This window comes from Peromyscus maniculatus, chromosome 21 (assembly GCF_049852395.1).
Source record: "Peromyscus maniculatus bairdii isolate BWxNUB_F1_BW_parent chromosome 21, HU_Pman_BW_mat_3.1, whole genome shotgun sequence".
In the NCBI taxonomy this organism is placed as follows: Eukaryota; Metazoa; Chordata; class Mammalia; order Rodentia; family Cricetidae; genus Peromyscus; species Peromyscus maniculatus.
In genome coordinates, this window is record NC_134872.1 from 25,314,712 (window position 1) to 25,333,614 (window position 18,903).

The window sequence follows — 18,903 nt, forward strand, 5'->3', positions numbered from 1 at the left end:
GGCCATCCCATCACCAGAGTAGGTCGGTTCCTGCCGTCTCGCGACCATTGCCAGCAGTCTTTTGAGGGGGTATCTTTGTGGATCTCCGTGGGCCTCCCTAGCTCTCTGCTTCCTCCCCTTCTCACCTTCTCATGTGGTCTTCATTTACCATGGTCTCCTATTCCTTGTTCTCCCTCTCTTTTCTTGATCCAGCTAGGATCTCCCACTCTTTCCCTCGACTGTCGCCCTTCATTGTTCCCACTCATGACCAGGCTATTCATGTAGATCTTGTCCATTTCTCCGTGTCTTTTTTTGGGGTCCCGTTTTCCAGGTAGCCTCACTGGTGATGTGAGTAGCAGTCTAGTCATCCTTGTTCCACATCTAGCATCTTCCTATGAGTGAGTACATACCATATTTGTCTTTCTGAGTCTGGGTTACCTCACTCAGGATGATTTTTTCTAGATCCATCCATTTGCCTGCAAACCGTGTGATGTCGTTGTTTTTCTCTGCTGAGTAGTATTCCATTGTGTATATGTGCCACAATTTATTTATCCATTCTTCAGTTGAAGGGCATCTAGGTTGTTTCCAGGTTTTGGCTATTACAAACAATGCTGATATGAACATAGCTGAGCAAGTGCTCTTGTGGTATGATTGAGCATTTCTTGGGTATATGCCCAGGAGTGGTATAGCTGGATCTTGGGGGAGATTGATTCCCAATTTTCTAAGAAAGCGCCATATTGATTTCCAAAGTGGTTGTACAAGCTTGCATTCCCACCAGCAGTGGAGGAGAGTTCCCCTAGTTCCACATCCTCTCCAGCATAAAGTGTCTTCAGTGTTTTTGATCTTAGCCACTCTGACAGGCGTAAGGTGGTATCTCAGGGTTGTCTTGATTTGCATTTCCCTGATGATTAGGGAGGTTGAGCAATTCCTTAAATGTCTTTCAGCCATTTGGGATTCCTCTGTTGAGAATTCTCTGTTTAGTTCTAAAGCCCATTTCTCAATTGGACTGTTGGTCCTTTTGATGTCTAATTTCTTGAGTTCCTTATATATTCTGGATATCAGTCCTCTGTCAGATGTGGGGTTGGTGAAGATCTTTTCCCATTCTGTAAGCTGTCGCTTTGCCTTGTTGACCGTATCCTTTGCTCTACAAAAGCTTCTCAGTTTCAAGAGGTCCCATTGATTGATTGTTTGTCTCAGTGTCTGCGCTACTGGTGTTATATTTAGGAAGTGATCTCCTATGCCAAGGCGTTCAAGACTATTTCCTACTTTTTCTTCTAGCAGGTTCAGAGTAGCTGGATTTATGTTGAGGTCTTTGATCCACTTGGACTTAAGTTTTGTGCACGGTGACAGATATGGATCTATTTGCAGCCTTCTACACGCTGATATCCAGTTATGCCAGCACCATTTGTTGAAGATGCTTTCTTTTTTCCATTGTACACTTTTGGCTTCTTTGTCAAAAATTATATGTCCATATATTCTAACTCTTATATTAAGGTGTGTAATATGTATGATACCACCATTCTGCCCACTTATGTAAAGTGTGACCAGTTACTTCGAGAATATCCTTCATCTCTGATACCGGCTCATTGAGTATTTTTTAAATCTGGTCCTTTGTTCAAGAACCAAGAGAAATATTACATTTTGACACTAGGTGGTGCTGTCTCACTCAAAATAGAACAATTCTCAACTCTCCAGTTTGCACTTACAGGCTTATGTTGTAAAAGAGGGTTTCTGAGTCTCTGTACTGCTGACATTTAGGGGCTTGGTAATCATTCGTTGTAGGGGTTGTCCTGTGCACTGTGTGATATTTGGCAACAACCCTGGCCTGTTTCCCTACCCCAAGCTGTGGTGGTCCCTATCTCAGACAAATGGCTGTTGTTCCCTGAGAGGCAGAATTTCCCTTTGTTGAGAACTTCTATGCAAAAACAAAAACAAAAAAAAAAACCAAAAAAGAAAACCAGTGTATTCGAATCCTATTGTAATGGAGGATATTTGAGTAAAAGATCTCAGGTCCTGTGGTTGTATTTATATTTGTTTTCAGCACACCCACCATCAAATCTACCGTCTTCCGTTTTATAAGCCGTTGTTCAACCTGGTTTAAGGATATGTAGTCCTCATCACTCAGTAAGAAACAGCCAAGCCATTTCTTCCTCTTCTATACAGTTTGCAAGTCCTTTTCTGTTTTTTGTTTTTTATGTGTATCTGTGAGTATAGACAATTGTGTGGGAGCGCCAAGGGAGGTCAAAGATGTCGGATCACCTGCAGCTGGCGCCATGGGCCATTGTAAGTGGCCTGGTGTGGGAGCTGGGACCAAACTCAGGTCCTCTGAAGGAACAGCAAGGGCTGGTAACTGCTGAGCCATCTCTCCAGCCCCTTCCCTTGTTTTTGTTTGTGTTTGGTTTTTTTTCAAGACACGTTCTCACTATGTAGCTCTAGCTGTCCTGGAATTCATTATATAGACCAGGCTGGCCTTGAACTCACAGAGATACGCTTGCCTCTGCCTCCCGAGTGCTAGGATTAAAGACGTACACCACTATACCCAGCTTTGTTTCGTTTTGTTTTTTAGACAAAAATCTCACTCTGTAGACTAGGCTGTCCTATAAGACAATTAATTCTCTTGCGACGGCCTCCTGAGTCCTGGGGTAGGATCACAGCCATGAGCTGTCAGGCCTGGCTGGAGTTCTGTTTGTTCTGATTCTTTTACTCAGGCCTTCCTTTCCACTCCCCTGAGGTCCCGGGTTCGGACTTCCCTTCTTCCTTCCCCGCGACACTTCTGACTTCAGCTCTAGTAGCCTTCTGTCTGGTCTTCCTGTCTCTGGTCTGGCTGCTGCCTCCCGCTGATCCAGATCTCACCATCAGATCACTCATCCCAGAGTCATGCTCATATTACTCCCTTCCAAACGCCCAGAGGCCACCTGAATCAGCTTTTCCAGATGTGCTGTCCCGGAGTCTTCAAGCTCACCTCAGTATGACCCAAACCTTTGTGCCCAAGACTCAGAAAACATTGTGTGTGGCCCCCATAGGCCCTGCCCTCCAGCTGTGGGCCTGTCCTCTGCCTCTACCTGTAGCTGAAGTTATCTCCAGTCCCGCCAGGGCAGGCAGCCACTCAGACTCAAATAAACACACAGACGCTTATATTATTTAAACTGTGTGGCCTAATGGCTCAGGCTTCTTGCTATCTAGATCTTACATCTTAAATTAACCCATTTCTATTAATCTATAAGTTGCCACGTGGCTCATGGCTTACTGGTATCTTAACATCTTCTCATGGCGGCGGCTGGCAGCGTCTCTCTGACTCAGCCTTCCACTTCCCAGAATTCTCCTCTCTCTTTGTCCTGCCTATCCTTCCTGCCTGGCTACTGGCCAATCAGCACTTTATTAACCAATCAGAGCAACACATTCAGAACATACAGAACATCCCACAGCAACTACCAGTCTCCACCATAGCAACTTGGTATTCCTCTAAGCCCATCAAATGCCACTGCTTCTTCGAGATCATACCTCACCCCCTACCCCCACAACAACCAAATTAAAACACTTTCTTTGAAACCTCACGGCAACTGTCTTGAGTCTGGAGGAACAGAAGACAGCTTTGTACACAGATTTATATAGCGCGCAGACTCTGTGCCCTGGCTTGCCTGCCCTCAGTGAGCCCACTCTTGGCCGAGATTACCCACTTGCTGATGTGGACTATGTGATATGGACAATAGCAGGCATTTACTTTTGTGCCTCATACAGAGTAGGCATCAACAAATATTTACTGACTTAAGATTAATTTAAAATTCAATGTAGGTGTGTTTCCGTGGGAAGCAAATTGAGTCTAAGCAGACAGTCTCACTCTTGGCTGCACATTAGAACCTGCCAGAAAGCTCTTTAAAATTCTAGCACCCATCCAGTCTTTAACCCCAGCATCAGGAGCAGAGGCAGATGGATCGCTCAGTTAAAGGCCATCTGGTGTACATATTGAGCTCCGGATTAGCCAATGCTATACAGTAAAACCTTGTCTTAAAAATATATATAAAATTGCCACCACCCCAGTCCACACTCCAGATCAATTAAGTAACTAAGTATCAGGGTTGTAAGACAGGTGCCCATGGCTTCGGTTTGGGTTTTATTTTTCATTTGCTTGTTTAAGACAGAGTCTTGGGTAAATCCCTAAGATGATCACCCTGTCCCACCTCTCAATCTCCATTTGGAAGTCATAGTTTTTAAAGTTTCTCAGGTGATTCCAATGAGCAGCTAAGAGTGAGAAAAAAAAATTGTTTTCTTGCCATGATTTGATCCCCAGACTTACTGCAAGACATCCAAAGGGTACAGGTAGCTCACACCTGAAGGGTTGGCATCTGTGCAGAAAGCACCCTGATTGCACATGTGGTGTGTACCTGGAAAGAAGGAAAAGGGGTGCATTCGCTTGTCTACTGTCTGTCCTCTGTTCTTCAGACAAGCAGCATTCGTGGAGCCCCTAGAGGAAGCTCAGAGATCTACGAAAATGAGCAAGAGGAAGTCTCCATTGAAAAAATCCACATCGCCTCACCAGCACCCTTCTCTCCAGAAGATGCAGGGGCTCCCCATAGCTTGGTTAATCTGGGAACGGGCAGCAGAGGTGTGCTGGTTGGTGTTTTTGTCATCTTGACAGCAGCCAGAGTCATTTAGGAGGAGGGAACCTCAACTAAGAAAAACGCCTCCATCAGCTTGGCCTGTAGGCAAGTCTGTGGGGGTGTTTTCTTGATTAATAACGGATATGGGAGGGCTCAGCCCACTGGAAGTGGTGCCACCTCTAAGCAGGTGGTCCTGGATGGTTTAAGAAAGCAGGCTGAACTGGGCAGTGATGGTGCACGCCTTTAATCCCACATCTTTAATCCCAGCACTCAGGAGGCAGAGGCAGGCAGATCTCTGTGAGTTCGAGGCCAGCAAAAAAAAGAAAGAAAGAAAGAGAGAGAGAGAGAGAGAGAGAGAGAGAGAGAGAGAGAGAGAGAGAGAGAAAGAAAGAAAGAAAGAAAGAAAGAAAGAAAGAAAGAAAGAAAGAAAGAAAGAAAGAAAGAAAGAAAGAAAGAAAGAAAGCAGGCCGAGCATGCCTCAAGAGCAAATTAATAACCAGCATTCCTCCGTGGCTTCTGCTTCAGTTCCTAACTCCAAGTTCCCGCCACATCTTCCCCCTTTGTGATGGACAACCAACTACCAGGAAATAAACACTCTCCTCCCCAAGATGCTTTAGGTCGATGTGTTTATTACTACAATAGAAAACCAACTAGAGCAAGAGAGAGACAGAAGTCATCAGAATTTCTCAGTGTGTAGACACAGCCTCCTCTTTCTCAGGGTTCCCAGGGAGTGGCCCGGAGGCCAGCAGTGGGGAGAGGTGGGGCTCTGGGTGACACCTGTCACAGAGAATTCTTCCCCTAGGGGTAAAGCTGGCTTTTCTTTTTTTTTTTTTTTTTTTTTTTTTTTTTTTTTTTTTTTTGGTTTTTTCGATACAGGGTTTCTCTGTGTAGCTTTGCGCCTTTCCCGGGACTCACTTGGTAGTCCAGGCTGGCCTCGAACTCACAGAGATCCGCCTGCCTCTGCCTCCCGAGTGCTGGGATTAAAGGCGTGCGCCACCACCGCCCGGCTTAAAGCTGGCTTTTCATAGGGACAGGTTCTCAGTGGACTCCTCAAACGATTCATGTTTGCTTTGCAAATGTTTACTTTACATATCTTTGTTCTAACGGCAGAAGAGGGTTAGGGCTCCAGCTCAGGAACAGAGCACTGGAATGGACCAGATTCATTCCGTCCCTCCTTCCCAAGGAAAGGAACACAACACAGTCAAAACAACACAGTGTAAAACAACACAAATAACCGAGTCACTCCCGACGAGCTAAGCTGCCAAGACTCTGAGGCGAGACCAGCTGCCCGGAACAGGCTTAGACCAACTGAGGCTCCTGGAAAGGACGCTTTCCAACCTGCTGAGCTGCCCGCAGGCTGTGCAGCATGTTCGAGGTTCCCAGCTCTGTGAGCTGTCACCCATGCTGGGGTGGGCCTTGGTGATACTGCTGTCTCTGAGTCTGCTCCTGTAAGTGACCCCTCTGCCACACTCCTGTAAGGAAGTAACTTTGGTCTGTCGTGGGCTCCCGATCTGGGGGTGAATAGATGTGTATGTGGCACCTCACCAGGAAACGTCTTGTTGTCACACAATAAATAAGGCTGGCAAGATGGTTCACTGAGTAAACGCGAAGACTGAGTTCAATTCCCGGGACTTCCATGGGGGGAAGGAGAAAACCAATTGCTTGGAATTGTCATGTATATACACACATTCACATAGTAAAATGTTTGTTTTTTTGTATAAAAATAAACCACAGAATATATTGTCTTGCATATGTATCCCCTTATACTAGATTCCCAAGAGAATCCAGAACAGCTCGTCAAATTCATAACTGAATTCTGAATGTCTCTATCTTTCTAGAGCTGTGTGGTTCTCAACCACCTTCTTAACGCTGCAACCCTTCAATACAGTTCGTCATGTTGTAGTGAGCCCCAGCCATAAAATTATTTCATTGCTACTTCATATCTGCAATTTTGCTACTGTTATGCACTGTAATGTAAATAGTTTTTGGAGACAGAGGTTTGCCAAAGGGGTCTCGACCCACAGGTCAAGAACCTCTGCTCTAGATTGAGTTAGAATCAAGCACTGGAAGCCAGGGCAAGCAACCCAAAGAGATGAGAAGGTCCATTTCCTCGGTTTTTGTGTCTATAATCTGTCCGGGCTGGAGTGTCTGGGCCCTTCTGCAGCTCCCCAGCTTCATTCCGCGTTTTTTCTTCCCAGGTCCCCGCACCGATGCTCTGTAATGCTCACTGCTCTCACTGGTCTCATTTTGCCCTTTCCCAAAGCCTGCCCCTGAGCTTCATGCACCACAATAATCAAAGCCTGACTCCGGGATTCCTGGCTTGGTATTCCAAGGAGCCCTTCCAAACAACCACCACAGAATGAATGATTGAGAGTCCTTCCTTCAAATACATTTTTAAAACCTACTTCTGGAGAGGGAGGCATGTTTCACAGCCTGCACATGCAGGTCTCGAGAGGACAGAGAACAGTTTGCAGGAATCAGTTCTCTCCTTCCACCACGGGCATCCCAGGGATTGGAGTCGGGTCATTAGGATTGACCAGAGCCTTTACCCTCCGAGCCATGTCATCGGCCCCACCTGAGAGTCCTCTAAGGTCCCAGAGAGCTTCATTTTCAAAAGCAATTTTGAAATGTGATGCCGTTTGTTCCTGATCAGTAGAATGGCTCTGGAGACTTGTGTACCTGAGCGTGTGAGAAGCCAGACCGTCGTCGTCGTCAGATGTCCTTCTCAGTCGTTTGAGACAGGATCTTTCTCTAAACTGGCAGCACTCTGAATTGCCTAGACTGGCTGATGAGCAAGCCCAGGGGATCCCGGGCTCCTCCCCGGTGCTAGGATGTGTCTCTGTACCTAGCTTTTAAAAACAAAAAAAAAATTAAAAGGCTGAGGTGAGATTCAGGAAGCTGAGTCCAGCACCCTGTTCTCCCTAATGGTAGCCTTTTCCTACCTCCTCCCTCCCCCCAACATACTCAATAAATTGTGGGAGACCTGCCCCCACTTTTTCTCCCAGGGTACTCTTGAGGAGGGAGAAGTGAGAAATATTTAGATAGAAATAGAGAGAGAGACAGATAGAAACACAAGATAGCTTTGGGAGGACCTGGATCAAAACCCAGGCCCTTTCTTTCTGTCTTTGCTAAAGGGCTTTTAAAGGAATGCCAAGGGGTGGAGCAAAAGATCCCCCCCCCCCCCCAGCACAGCCAAGTGCAGACCATTCCAGGCACCTGGTAACCACGCCCGTGGTCAGTCCATCCTCTTATGCAGCCCTGCTGTGTAAAGCAAGTTCAGATCTCACTAGGAAACCTCTGTGGACCCCAACAGTAAATGCTTTCCAAGATGGGATCTCTTTAATGTTAATTATGTGTATTTGCATACCTGCCTGGCTGTACGTGCATGTGTGCTTTCCGTAAAAGGGCATCAGATTTCCAGGAACTGAAGCTACAGGTTGATGCGAGCTGCCCTATGTCGGTGCTAGGAATCAAACCTGGGTCCTCTGCAAGAGCAGCAAGCACTCCTAACCACTGAGCCATCTCTCCAGCCCCACAAGATGGAATCTTGAGCCTGTCTGCCCATGGGCTATTTATAAGTTGGTTATAAACTCAAAGCTGGGGTGGGAGGGGGGGACAGGAGGAGGGAGAGGGCGGGAAATGTGGTTGGTATATAAAATAAACAAAAAAATTTTAAATAAATAAAAATAAATTCAAAGCTGTTAGAGAAACCAAAGTAAAGGCAAATTCCTTCATAACTGACTCAAGTCCTTCCAGAATCCTTGGGTAACCTGGATGTGAAGCTACTCCTCCACGAGTGACTGGGTTGAAAGGCGTGTCCCTTACCAGTAAGGTGGCCAGTCACCTGGGCTCCACCGTATTTGTGGAAACATTTTCTACCACAAGCTGCCTTTTCTTGTTCGAAGTGGATCCATGTTCCAGAGAGTTAATAACCAACGCACCTTACAAACTGGACGATGTGGTGCTCATCAGGATGCTTAAAAAGTTGCTAATATCATGGGTTTTTTTTTTAAATATAAAAATCTGTACCATGCAAAAAAAATTGCATATTAGTTAAAAATATGTTCACCTCTGATTTCTGCCTAATTATATTAGTTAACATCCTTGACGTTTGCAGAGAACTGCACACACACACACACACACACACACGACCTTTTGTTAATGTGGAAGTAATAGCCGCTTCAGACTCTCAGGAGCAGTAGCCTCAAAACTGCAAGAAATAGGCAAAGAGCAGACACTCCAAATCTCTGGGGATTGCGCAGTCAATGCTGAGGGCAGGCATAAAGAAACGGCTGCATGCCGTTTAAACATGGCTTTGCTAGAAGATTTTTTTTACCATGAGTGAAGAGAGAAATTAAAACTGCTAAACATCATTTGACAATAAACAATTTAAGGCTGAGATATGCGTACATTTTGTTTTATTTTATTTTTGAGACAGTCTCGCTCTGTAGCCCAGGCTGACTTAGTTCTCATGAAGTAGTACAGGCTGGCCTCAAACTCCAAGGCCTCATGCCTCAGCCTAGCCTTCCAAGTGCTGGGATTATAGGCTACCATGCCTGGCTATGTTTTGTTGTTGTTGTTTTCCCCCCTTGGTGTGTGTGTGTTATTATTTGTTGTTGTTTGTTTCGTTTGGTTTGTTTGGTTTCTCTGTGTAGCCCTGGCTGTCCTGGGGGGACTCTGTAGACCAGGCTGGCCTTGAACTCACAAAGATCTGTGTGCCTCTACCTCTGGAGTGCTGGTCTGGGAGTCTCCATCTTTAACTGCTCAATAAGCAAAATAACTTCAGCTTCTCCTGAGACACAATAAAAATAAGCAGGTATTATTTATTGGGGGGTGTTTGCTGGAGAGACACCACCACAACCCGTTGATGTTTTATTTCCAGGGCCCCTCAGGAGCTCTCTTACCACACATCACTGGTCCTGCACCACTGAAGGGTTCAGGAGCCTGAGCCCTGCTGGGATCAGCACAGGCAGGCATGATCCTTCTTCCAGCTGTATAGGTTAGGGAAAGGCTAGCGCTTCCTAAGCCTGGGTAGAAACAGGCGCTTGACTATACTGATGCATATTTCACCATAAGTGTTGTGTCCCCTGGAACTGGATTATACAGACAGTTGTGAGCTGCCATGTAGGTGCTGGGAATTGAACCCGGGTCCTCTGGAAGAGCTGCTAATGCTCCTAACCTCTGAGCCATCTCTCCAGCCCTATACTGATGCTTTGTGCTGTGTTGTCATATAAGAAATCCATGGATTTTTTTAAAAAGAAAAAAATTATTTTCAAACATGAATAGTAGAAAAAGTGCTGTAGCTGATCGTCAGGTCTTCCAAGAGTGAAGTTAAAGATAAACCCAGTGACTGATAATATACGAATATTGACTTCACAAAGGGATGTGTGTGTACATGAAAGGTCAGAGGTAATTAATCCTCAGGAGTCCTCTCTCAGCCACCTCAGTTTTTTCTTTCCTGTGTGTGTGTGTGTGTGTGTATGTGTGTGTCTGTCTGTCTGTCTGTCTGTCTGTCTGTGTTGTCATAGCATCTTCTGAGAGTTGTGGAGTCAAGGGGTTAAGCGTTTTGCTCTGCAATCTGCACTGAAGAATCAAAGTCCTGAACCCTCCTTGGTGTCTTATTAATGAGCAGCGGATGAAAGGGAGACCAGCAGTCTTCCAGTGGGGGCTCACGGTACCAGACTTTTTTTTTTTTTTTTTTTTAAGATAGACATGTTCCCTCAGTGGTTTTGTTGTTGTTGTTTTTAAGACAGAGTCTTAAGTAGTGCAGGTTGGTCTCAAACTCACCATGTAGCCAGGGATGACCAGGAACTCCTAACCCTCCTGTCCCCAAGCTCCTGAGTGCTGTCTTCATAGGCACTGCACACCACACTGAGAAGAGAATCCAGGGCCAGGCCAGGCGGGCACTCTACCAACAGAGCTATATCCCCAGCTCACGCTAAGCTAAGAAAATGATTTCCGTGGAGATGTCCTATAGATTTCTCTCATACACAAGGCTGCATTGGTAGTGAGGCTTTGGAACCCCTGGTCAAAAAGATGCAGGGGCTGTCGCTTTTGTTGGCTTGTGATCAGTTCCTCACGCATGGAAAACTTCAGGGCCCTGATTTTCCTAGCATGCACAGGTTATGCCCCAAACTCATGACTCCTGTTGGCCACAGCCACTCCAGATGGAGGGTTGCTTGGTCCTTGGTTAATCAAACCTGTGAAAGCAACTCAAATCAATCCCACTTGCTCTCTTTTGACTAGTCACGATGGCAACGAAGCCCGCATTGTTCCAACTGTCCAATTAAAATGAAAGAACCTCCACAAGCAACGTTAAGTTTTCTGTTATGGAAATGGGAATATTCTTCTGTGTGGGTATGTAGCAATGTGTATGAATGTGAATAATTATGTGTACAGATGTTCCTGCCCACAAGTTGGGATGCATGTATCTGGTTATTTGTAAGGAAATTTAGTAACTGGCTTAGTAAGGAAACTAAAATGTTGGACATTAAATATCTCAGTACCCGAAAGCTACACGTTATTTTAATTTAGTTTAAGATCACCCATGGTGATTCTCCTGCCTCAGCTTCTGAGAGAGCTGGGATTATAAAGTGAGCCACCACATTGGATATGGTGGGATAAAACACTCTTTGTCTATATCTGGGAACACTCAGCAGCACCCCCCCCCACACACACACACACAGGGCTTGAGTGTCTCCAGAACACTAGTAAACATGTAAGTTTAAAACACACTCACAGTAGTTGTATTTTACAAAAAATCTATATTTTAATGTGTACACAGTTAAAAAAATACAGAGCGCTCATGTCCAAGCACTCTACCAGGCCCCTCCCCCCTGAAAAATAAAAGCCTGGCTCCACCTACCACATGCACACACAATACACGGAGCATAAATGCATTTACACGACAAGGTAGCTGCTCTGAACATACACGAGACACCCAACATAACTGCACCCGATCAGAACAAACTTGCAGAGCTTAAGAAGCCATTTATTTGTCCCATGACTCAGTACCAGCCTAATGCAACCCAATTCCAATCAATAAAGGATTGTTTTCCCCTTGACACAGGGCCCCATATATATTCCCTCCCCCTCCCGAATAATGCTAGGATTACAGGTGTGATCAGCGCCCTCTCTCTGCTAGGATTACCGGCGTGATTACCAACCTCTTTCTGCCCGTTAGGTGCTGGGCTCGAACCCACAGCTTGGTGCATGCTAGGCAAGCACTCGACCAACTCAGCTAGACTCCAGCCCCATGTCTTAAACTAAAAGCGGTAGGGCATTATTTTCACAGCAGCCCCAAGTCATTCACAAGGTCTATTCACGAAATCTACAAAACGCAAGAAAAGCGGAGGAAGGAGGGCAATGAAATTATTTCATCCACGGGTCTGAAAGGCGAAGGGCATTAACCTTAAAGGTGACTAATTTCTCTCCCTAAGACTCATAGGCCACTCTAAAAACCCTGCAGCTTAGCTGGCCATGGGGAAGGGCTCAGGCTGGAAGCCGAAGAGCCTCTGGCCATAGGGCTCGGACTCCGCCTGCAGCCTGGCACCCGGGAACGGGAGGTAGGGGTGGTCTCGACCCCGCTGCTCGCAGCGCAGCCCGACCCAGTCCCGTTCGGCCTCGGCCAGGATGCGCGTGAGCGCCACGATGTAGCTGAGCGCCATCTGCAGCGTCTCGTACTTGGACAGCTTCTTGTCCTGGCCCCACTGCGGCACCACCCTGCGCAGCCGGTCGAACGCCGTGTTCAGCCCTTGCATGCGGCGCCGCTCGCGCGCGTTGGCCGCCAGGCGCCTGCGCGCCGCGCTCTCCAGCCGCCCGGGCCCCGTGCACGGGAGCGCGCGCTCGGCCGCAGCCGCGCACGGAGGCGCGCCGCGCGCTCCCGCCGGAGAGCCGTGGGGTTTGCAGGCCGACTTCATCCACGCTGCCGCTCTGCGTGGCTCCCGGGAGTGAATTAAGTCACAGTCGGAGTGACTCACGCGCAGGCAGTCAATGCACAGTGGGCAGTGTGGGGCCCTGGCTTCCGTCCTGCTGGGTAGCCAGGCTGATGTCTCTTCCCTGGCCCAGATGCAGTTGCAAGTGATGCTCAGGGAAAAGTCATTTCCCCCCCTCACACCAACCACGTGAAGTTGAAAGAGGAGGAAACTTCCTTGCAGTTTGCTGCGGGTGGTTCCGAGGGTGTGGGGGAGAAGTCCCTTCCAATTCTCTGGGAAAGCCTGAGGCTGCTTTTCGGGATGATGAAATCTTCGAATAAGCTCAGCTAGGTCAGGACCGCTCGGACCGCACGCAGTAGATGTCGGAGAGCGCTGGATGAAGCGGGGAGGGAGGAGAATTTATAGCCCGGGGCTCAAGGAGGGAACAGGTGGTGGCAGGTGGGCGGGCGTCCCTCCGCTTCCATCTCAGCACCTTCCTACCCTGGGAACTGCAGAGGGGAGGGAGAGCGACGCACAGCAAAATCCTGACATGACTGCCTTCATCTGTTGAAGTTTCTCCAAAGCTATGTCCAACACTAGCACGCCATCTGGAGTGGCCTGGCCTGGCTGTCCCCAATAGAATAACAAGGTGGGGGTGGAGGGAGAGCGCGGTCCATCTTTTCCCATACCAGCGGGCAGCTTACATATCAAAAACAAAGCCCGGGTTTTTAAACGATTAAGTAGAAATCACTTGAGTGAAGATGCTGATTTTGACATTGTTAGGTGTATCTGAAGTCTAGCAAGATTGTGCTTTGTTGAGAAGTGGCGATTTTACATTCTAAAATATCAACATTTTCACTTAATTTACTAAATCAATTCAGACAAATTAGGAAGTCCTAATATTATAGCAGACCTGGAATGGGACTCTGCAGCAAATCATTTCCATGAAACAATTTACAATGTAGCCAAAGATATGAATGTGCCTTTTTTCAACTTGATACTGTTTTCTAATTATGTGATTGAGTTTCGCAGGTTTCAAGGCCTTGGCAGATTAATTCAGCATCTCTATTTCATTTCCCTGCTCACTAATATTTGTGGGGCACACACCGAAGTGATAACCGATCACTTCACTATTTAGCATTTAAATGCAATTATCTTCATGTACATGTACATGCAAAATGGAAACATCCAAATAATTTGGGAGTTTCAAAAATAGTTTTTAATGAATTTCAGTGTTTTAGTATGTCATCTGTCCTCAGAAACAGGAACAAAACATGATTTCCACCACTGATTATTAGATTCACACAGAGAAACCCATAATTTTCTCTCTCTCCTCTCAGCTTGTTTCAAAGGAATCTAGAGGAAAAGAAATAGGCTCCAAATAGCTTCAATCCAGCAATCCCTTCTGAATATTTCAGGAAGGGCCAGGCAAGATCTCTCCTTTTGAAACATGGGTATGTCAGCAATATCCTCAGATACTTTTGTTTGAGTGAATCATCTACAAGCTTATACAAATCAAGAGCCTTTCTTTTAACTTGGACTTGATTCCCCACCAGCATCTCAGACTACAACCCTGTCACCCTGACTTCAAGCCCTGTCCTCCCATAAATAGTTTATTAATCCCCAGCTGAAGGCACTGACGCAAAATGAAGATGACCAACTTGAAGACAATGGGATGCAATTGAACATTAATAATCTTCCGAGCGACAGATGTTGGACACAGACTTCTGCCCAGAGCCACTCGGCTCTGTCACTCTTCAGTCCTAACAGTCGTGTTGGGAACAGCAGTTCTGTGATGGGAACCACTGTGTTAGTCTTCAAAATGTCAAAGTATGTCTTTTAAGGTTTTCACAGAAGTCTGCTTTATTAGTGCTATTGTCTCTCGTATTCACTTAGCTCACTCTTCTCCCCGGAAGAGTCCGTGCTTCACTGTGGATTATCCCCCTGCAAAACAGCCCCTTTGCCCCTTCAGCCCATTATTATCCAAAGTAGTAATAAGATATGTGGTTTTGCAAATTGTGTATCCAGGGTAGGTAAGATTTTGGCCTACCCACCAGAGAATCGAAAGCACATTATAAAGAGAAAAAAAGAAAGAAACACTGGGACCCAAAGCCACATGTGACATGAAATTGTCCCAAAGTTAGCGGGATTTAGTTAAAATAAAGGGCCTCAGGGGGGCATCTAGTAATACACTTTCCAACTGTGTCTTGGAGAATACTGCTATCCCACACCTGAACAGTTGTGATGAAAAAAAAATCATCATAGGAAAGTTTCTGAGACCCTGGCGAAAAGAGACATTGACTTCAGCCTTGCCTAGACCGGTTAGAACACAGAATTCTGCTCTACATAGTTATTAACATCCCTTTGTATACCCTTTCAAAGGTATACCTGCTCTAGCACCTTCTATGTTATTTATTTATGGACAAGATCTTCTGGGTTACAGGCTGGCCATGAACTTGATACACAGCTGAAAATGACCCCCACCTCTCGAGTGCTGGGGTTACAGGTGTGCACCATCACACTTAGTGTGTGCTGGGAACCAAACCAGAGAGTCTGGCATTCAAGGCAAACAATCCTCTGGCTCGGTCATATCCCTAGCCAGACCTTCCATTTGTCTTATAGAGGAGAAGACTTCAGTCCAGGGACTGAGCACTATGCTTGGAAACTGGGAAAGCACATGGCTGGATTAAGAGAGGAAGTCGAGTCCCCTGAATCCTTTCATCTTGGAGGCTTTAAAATTATGAGATCACCTAATTATGCCCCTCACTTGACGATGGGACAAGAGAGGTCCACCAGTGACTTCCCAAAGTCAGGCAAAACACTGGTAAAAGTTTCAGGAATATGTTTAGCCTTGCTGTTCTTAAAGGTCTGTATTGTTTAAATTGCAACCCTAGTGTCTAGGACAAGACTCAGAAAATACTAAGAACTCAGTAAATGGCCCAGAAGGAGAGACTGGGCCAATAAATTAGATAAACTGATCTAATAATAAGTACATTTCTAGTGAATAACCCATAGAATGATTTACAGCCCTCCTCCAGAGAGAGAGAGAGAGAGAGAGAGAGAGAGAGAGAGAGAGAGAGAGGAGAGAGAGATATTCATGGGATGGGGATGGACACAGAGAAGAGACAGACAGACAGATACACACACACTCACATCTGCAGGGAACACAAGCTATCTCTGAATTTTGCATTTTGTTTTTGCTTGAGACAGGGTTTCTCTGTGTAGCTTTGGTGCCTTTCCTGGAACTTACTCTGTAGCCCAAGCTGGCCTCAAACTCAAAGAGATCCGCCTGCCTCTGCCTCCCGAGTGCTGGGATTAAAGGCGTGCGCCACCACGCTGGGCTCTCACTTCTGTTTTCTATCCACACAAACTGCCCAGTGAGGCTGCTGGCAAAGTGCTTTGAATCTGTTGTGATTCAGAAAGCTGCTTTATTATCTTTATATTTTAGGTGAGGAACACCTTCAACCCAGCACTTAGGAAGGAAGCAGAGGCAGGTGGACCTCTGTGATTTTTGAAGTCAGCCTGATCTACATAGAGTGTTCCAGGCCAGCCAGGGCCACATAGTGAAGCCCTGGCCTTAATTTTTTTTTATTTTTGTATTACTATTTGTGTGCATGTGTGCGCATGTGTGCGCGTGCGTGCGCGCATGTATGTGCACTGGCGCATACCATATGTGCATGTGTGTGCAGGTGTAAATGTCCATGCCCATGAAGAGGCTCAGGGAGGACAGCTGGTGTCCTGCTCTTGTACAGGACTATCCTCGGAGCCACCACCTTCAGGAGTTCAGCTGGGCCTGATCCATAAAAATCATCCCAACTGGGTTAATTGACAGCTGATGTTTCCTCTTAGAGGGAGGGGGCCATGGGACCCTTACCTGAGTATCCAACTATCCCTCCAGTTATCTATGCAATTCTGCCCTCATTGTCCGAGTCCACAGGGTCTCTGGGAGGGCCTAGAGTGTATAGGTGGAAGAGGACCAGGAGAGAGGCTCCATCTACACAGCCATGGAGAGTCACCATCCCTACTGTGTGCAGACCTCCCAGTGGGGCTGCTCCAAGGTCACCCACATTCCTGCCCACACACCCTCACCCATTGCTCTGTGAGCCTCATGAAGTCGTTGGTTCACCAGGGTGAACTGTGGGGGCATCGTTCCTTGATCTGACTTTGGGGCCACAGGAGGAGAGGGTAGACGGTGTTTACATCTCCCTGGGAATAAAGGTCAACCCCTCCAGCTCTGTCACACTCCTCCTTACTCCTGTGTGGCTGGGTCTCTCCCTGATCCTTGAGCTAGGCTGGCAGCCAGCAAACCCCAGACAGTGTTTCTTCCCATAACAGCCCTGGGGCTGCAAACACATGCAGCCACACCGTGTGGGTGCTGGGGATTTGAACCCAGGTCCACAATGCTTGCACTGTATGTGCTCTTACGCACCGAACCATCTCCCCAGAGAGTTATACCATGCTGTGCTGACTTTCTGTCCTTCTCAGTACCTGGCCCCTCCAGGCTCCTTCTATACCAGACTAAATCACATGGTGTAAAACCTCCAGCATACCCTGAAAGTACATAAAAGCCAGATAGTTTGTCTGGAGGACTTGTCTGACTCTTCTCTGGACTCCCTATCATCATCCTGTCCATAACAGCTGTCTCTCTTACTTTTTTGTTTTGTTTTGTTTTTGAGACAGGGTGTCTCTGTGTAGCTCTGACTGTCCTGGGACTCGCTTTGTAGACCAGGCTGGCCTCAAACTCACAGAGATCCACCTGTCTCTGCTTCCCTAGTGCTGGGATTAAAGGCGTGGGCCACCAATGCCTGACTCTTTTACTATTTAAGCTATTTTTTTTAATGGCATGTTAAGCCAGGTTTTGTTTTTGTTTTTGTTTTTAGTGTGTGGTGTTTTGATGGTTTTATTTGTGTGTGTATGTGTTTTGTGTTTTTGTTTGTTTGTTTGTTTTGGTTTTATGAGATGGGGTTTCTCTGGGTAGCCTCAGCTATCCTGGAACTCGCTCTGTAGATCAGACTGGCCTCGAACTCACAGAGATCCACCCACCTCTGCCTCCCATGGGGCTACTCCAGGTTTCGAAGGGAAACTTCTCTGTCTCTGATCTATTGTATGGTTTTGTTTTGTTTTCATGCTTTACCTCTGTAAGGCCTATCATAGCTCCCATGGTCTTGAGACCATCTTTCCTAACCCTGCTCATTTCCTGAAGGGAAATTTTGTGTCCTCTGCTTTCCCAAACCAACCCACCTGCTGTCTTCATCATCCTTATCTGACATAATCAGCGTCACCTCCAACAGCTCTCTGCCATCTGACTCAGGGCCCAAAGGTCTGCTTGTCACCTCTCTGCCCTGCCAAAGCTGAGTGTTCCTCATACTTGTTGCTCCCGCAGCTTCAAGTGCAATGTCCCCAGATCCCCAGCTGGCTCCCTGTGTCATTCCGCTCTCTCCGATGTTCTCTTTCCCTCCTTTTGTGTTCGGAAACCCCTGCCATTCAGGAGCTTCCTCTGTATGGCTCCTAACTACACCCTCAGCACCCAGACTTACGTCTAGGACAAAGCAGATGCACGAGAAGTAGTGTTGGAAGCTGGACACGGTGTGCCGTTCTGCAATCCCAGCACTTGGGTGGCTGAAACAGAAGAGCCCTGAGCTTGAGGATAGCCTGGGCTACCTAGTGGACCCTGTTTCACAAAACATCTACAATAAATGTGGCCAGTGAGAAGGCCCTACAGGAAAGGACTGGCCACCAAGCTTGATGACGTGAGTAGGAGCCACATGGTGGGAAGAGATAACCAACTCCCGAAGGCTGTCCTCTGACCTCCACCCTCCACACACATACACAAATAAACAAATTCACGTTAAAATAATCAAAAACAAGAAATAAGTATTAAATGGAGAACAATGAATGAAAAAGAAGCCAGGAAACAAGAGACCCAGAGAGTGGTCCTCGTTCCCATAGCAACCCAATTCTTCTTCCTTCTGCTAACAGCCACTTTGTGGGGGAACTGTGTCCTCCAAGAGCCACGGACACAAACCTGCTGCCTTGTTCCTGCTCTTGAAAATATGACATCCGCGGTTTTCCAGTGAGCAGGTGGCTTCATCCTTCCCCAAAGGATGCTCTCAGGACCATCCAGATTTCAGGCGGCTCCTGAGTCAGCCGGCTCACACTAAAGGCCCAGGCTTCACTGGCCCAGGCCAGCCACTGCTGTCCACTCCCAGCCTGTGGGAGGTGGTGTCTAGTCACCTTATTGGTGTTGTTTCTTTTGTCTGCAGTGTTAGCACCTTGGCTGAAGTCATTCTGAATGTCTAGACACTCTGGTCCCCAGAGTCCGAAGCTGGCCTGCTAAAAAGCTTGTCCTCACCATCCTGTGTGGCTTTTCCCTGGCTGTGCCTCAGCCTCCTCCAGCAAGGAGAAATGAAAAC

The 18,903-nt window shown here is 46.9% G+C and overlaps 1 protein-coding gene across 1 annotated transcript; it reads right to left on the reverse strand.

The window, feature by feature from the left end:
* Nucleotides 1-11,361: 11,361 nt before the first annotated feature.
* Nucleotides 11,362-12,502, reverse strand: Atoh7 (atonal bHLH transcription factor 7). Its single transcript, XM_006972759.4, has one exon. It carries the CDS (start codon nt 12,494-12,496, stop codon nt 12,047-12,049), a length of 450 nt encoding a protein of 149 aa, XP_006972821.2. The 5' UTR covers nt 12,497-12,502; the 3' UTR covers nt 11,362-12,046.
* Nucleotides 12,503-18,903: the final 6,401 nt, after the last annotated feature.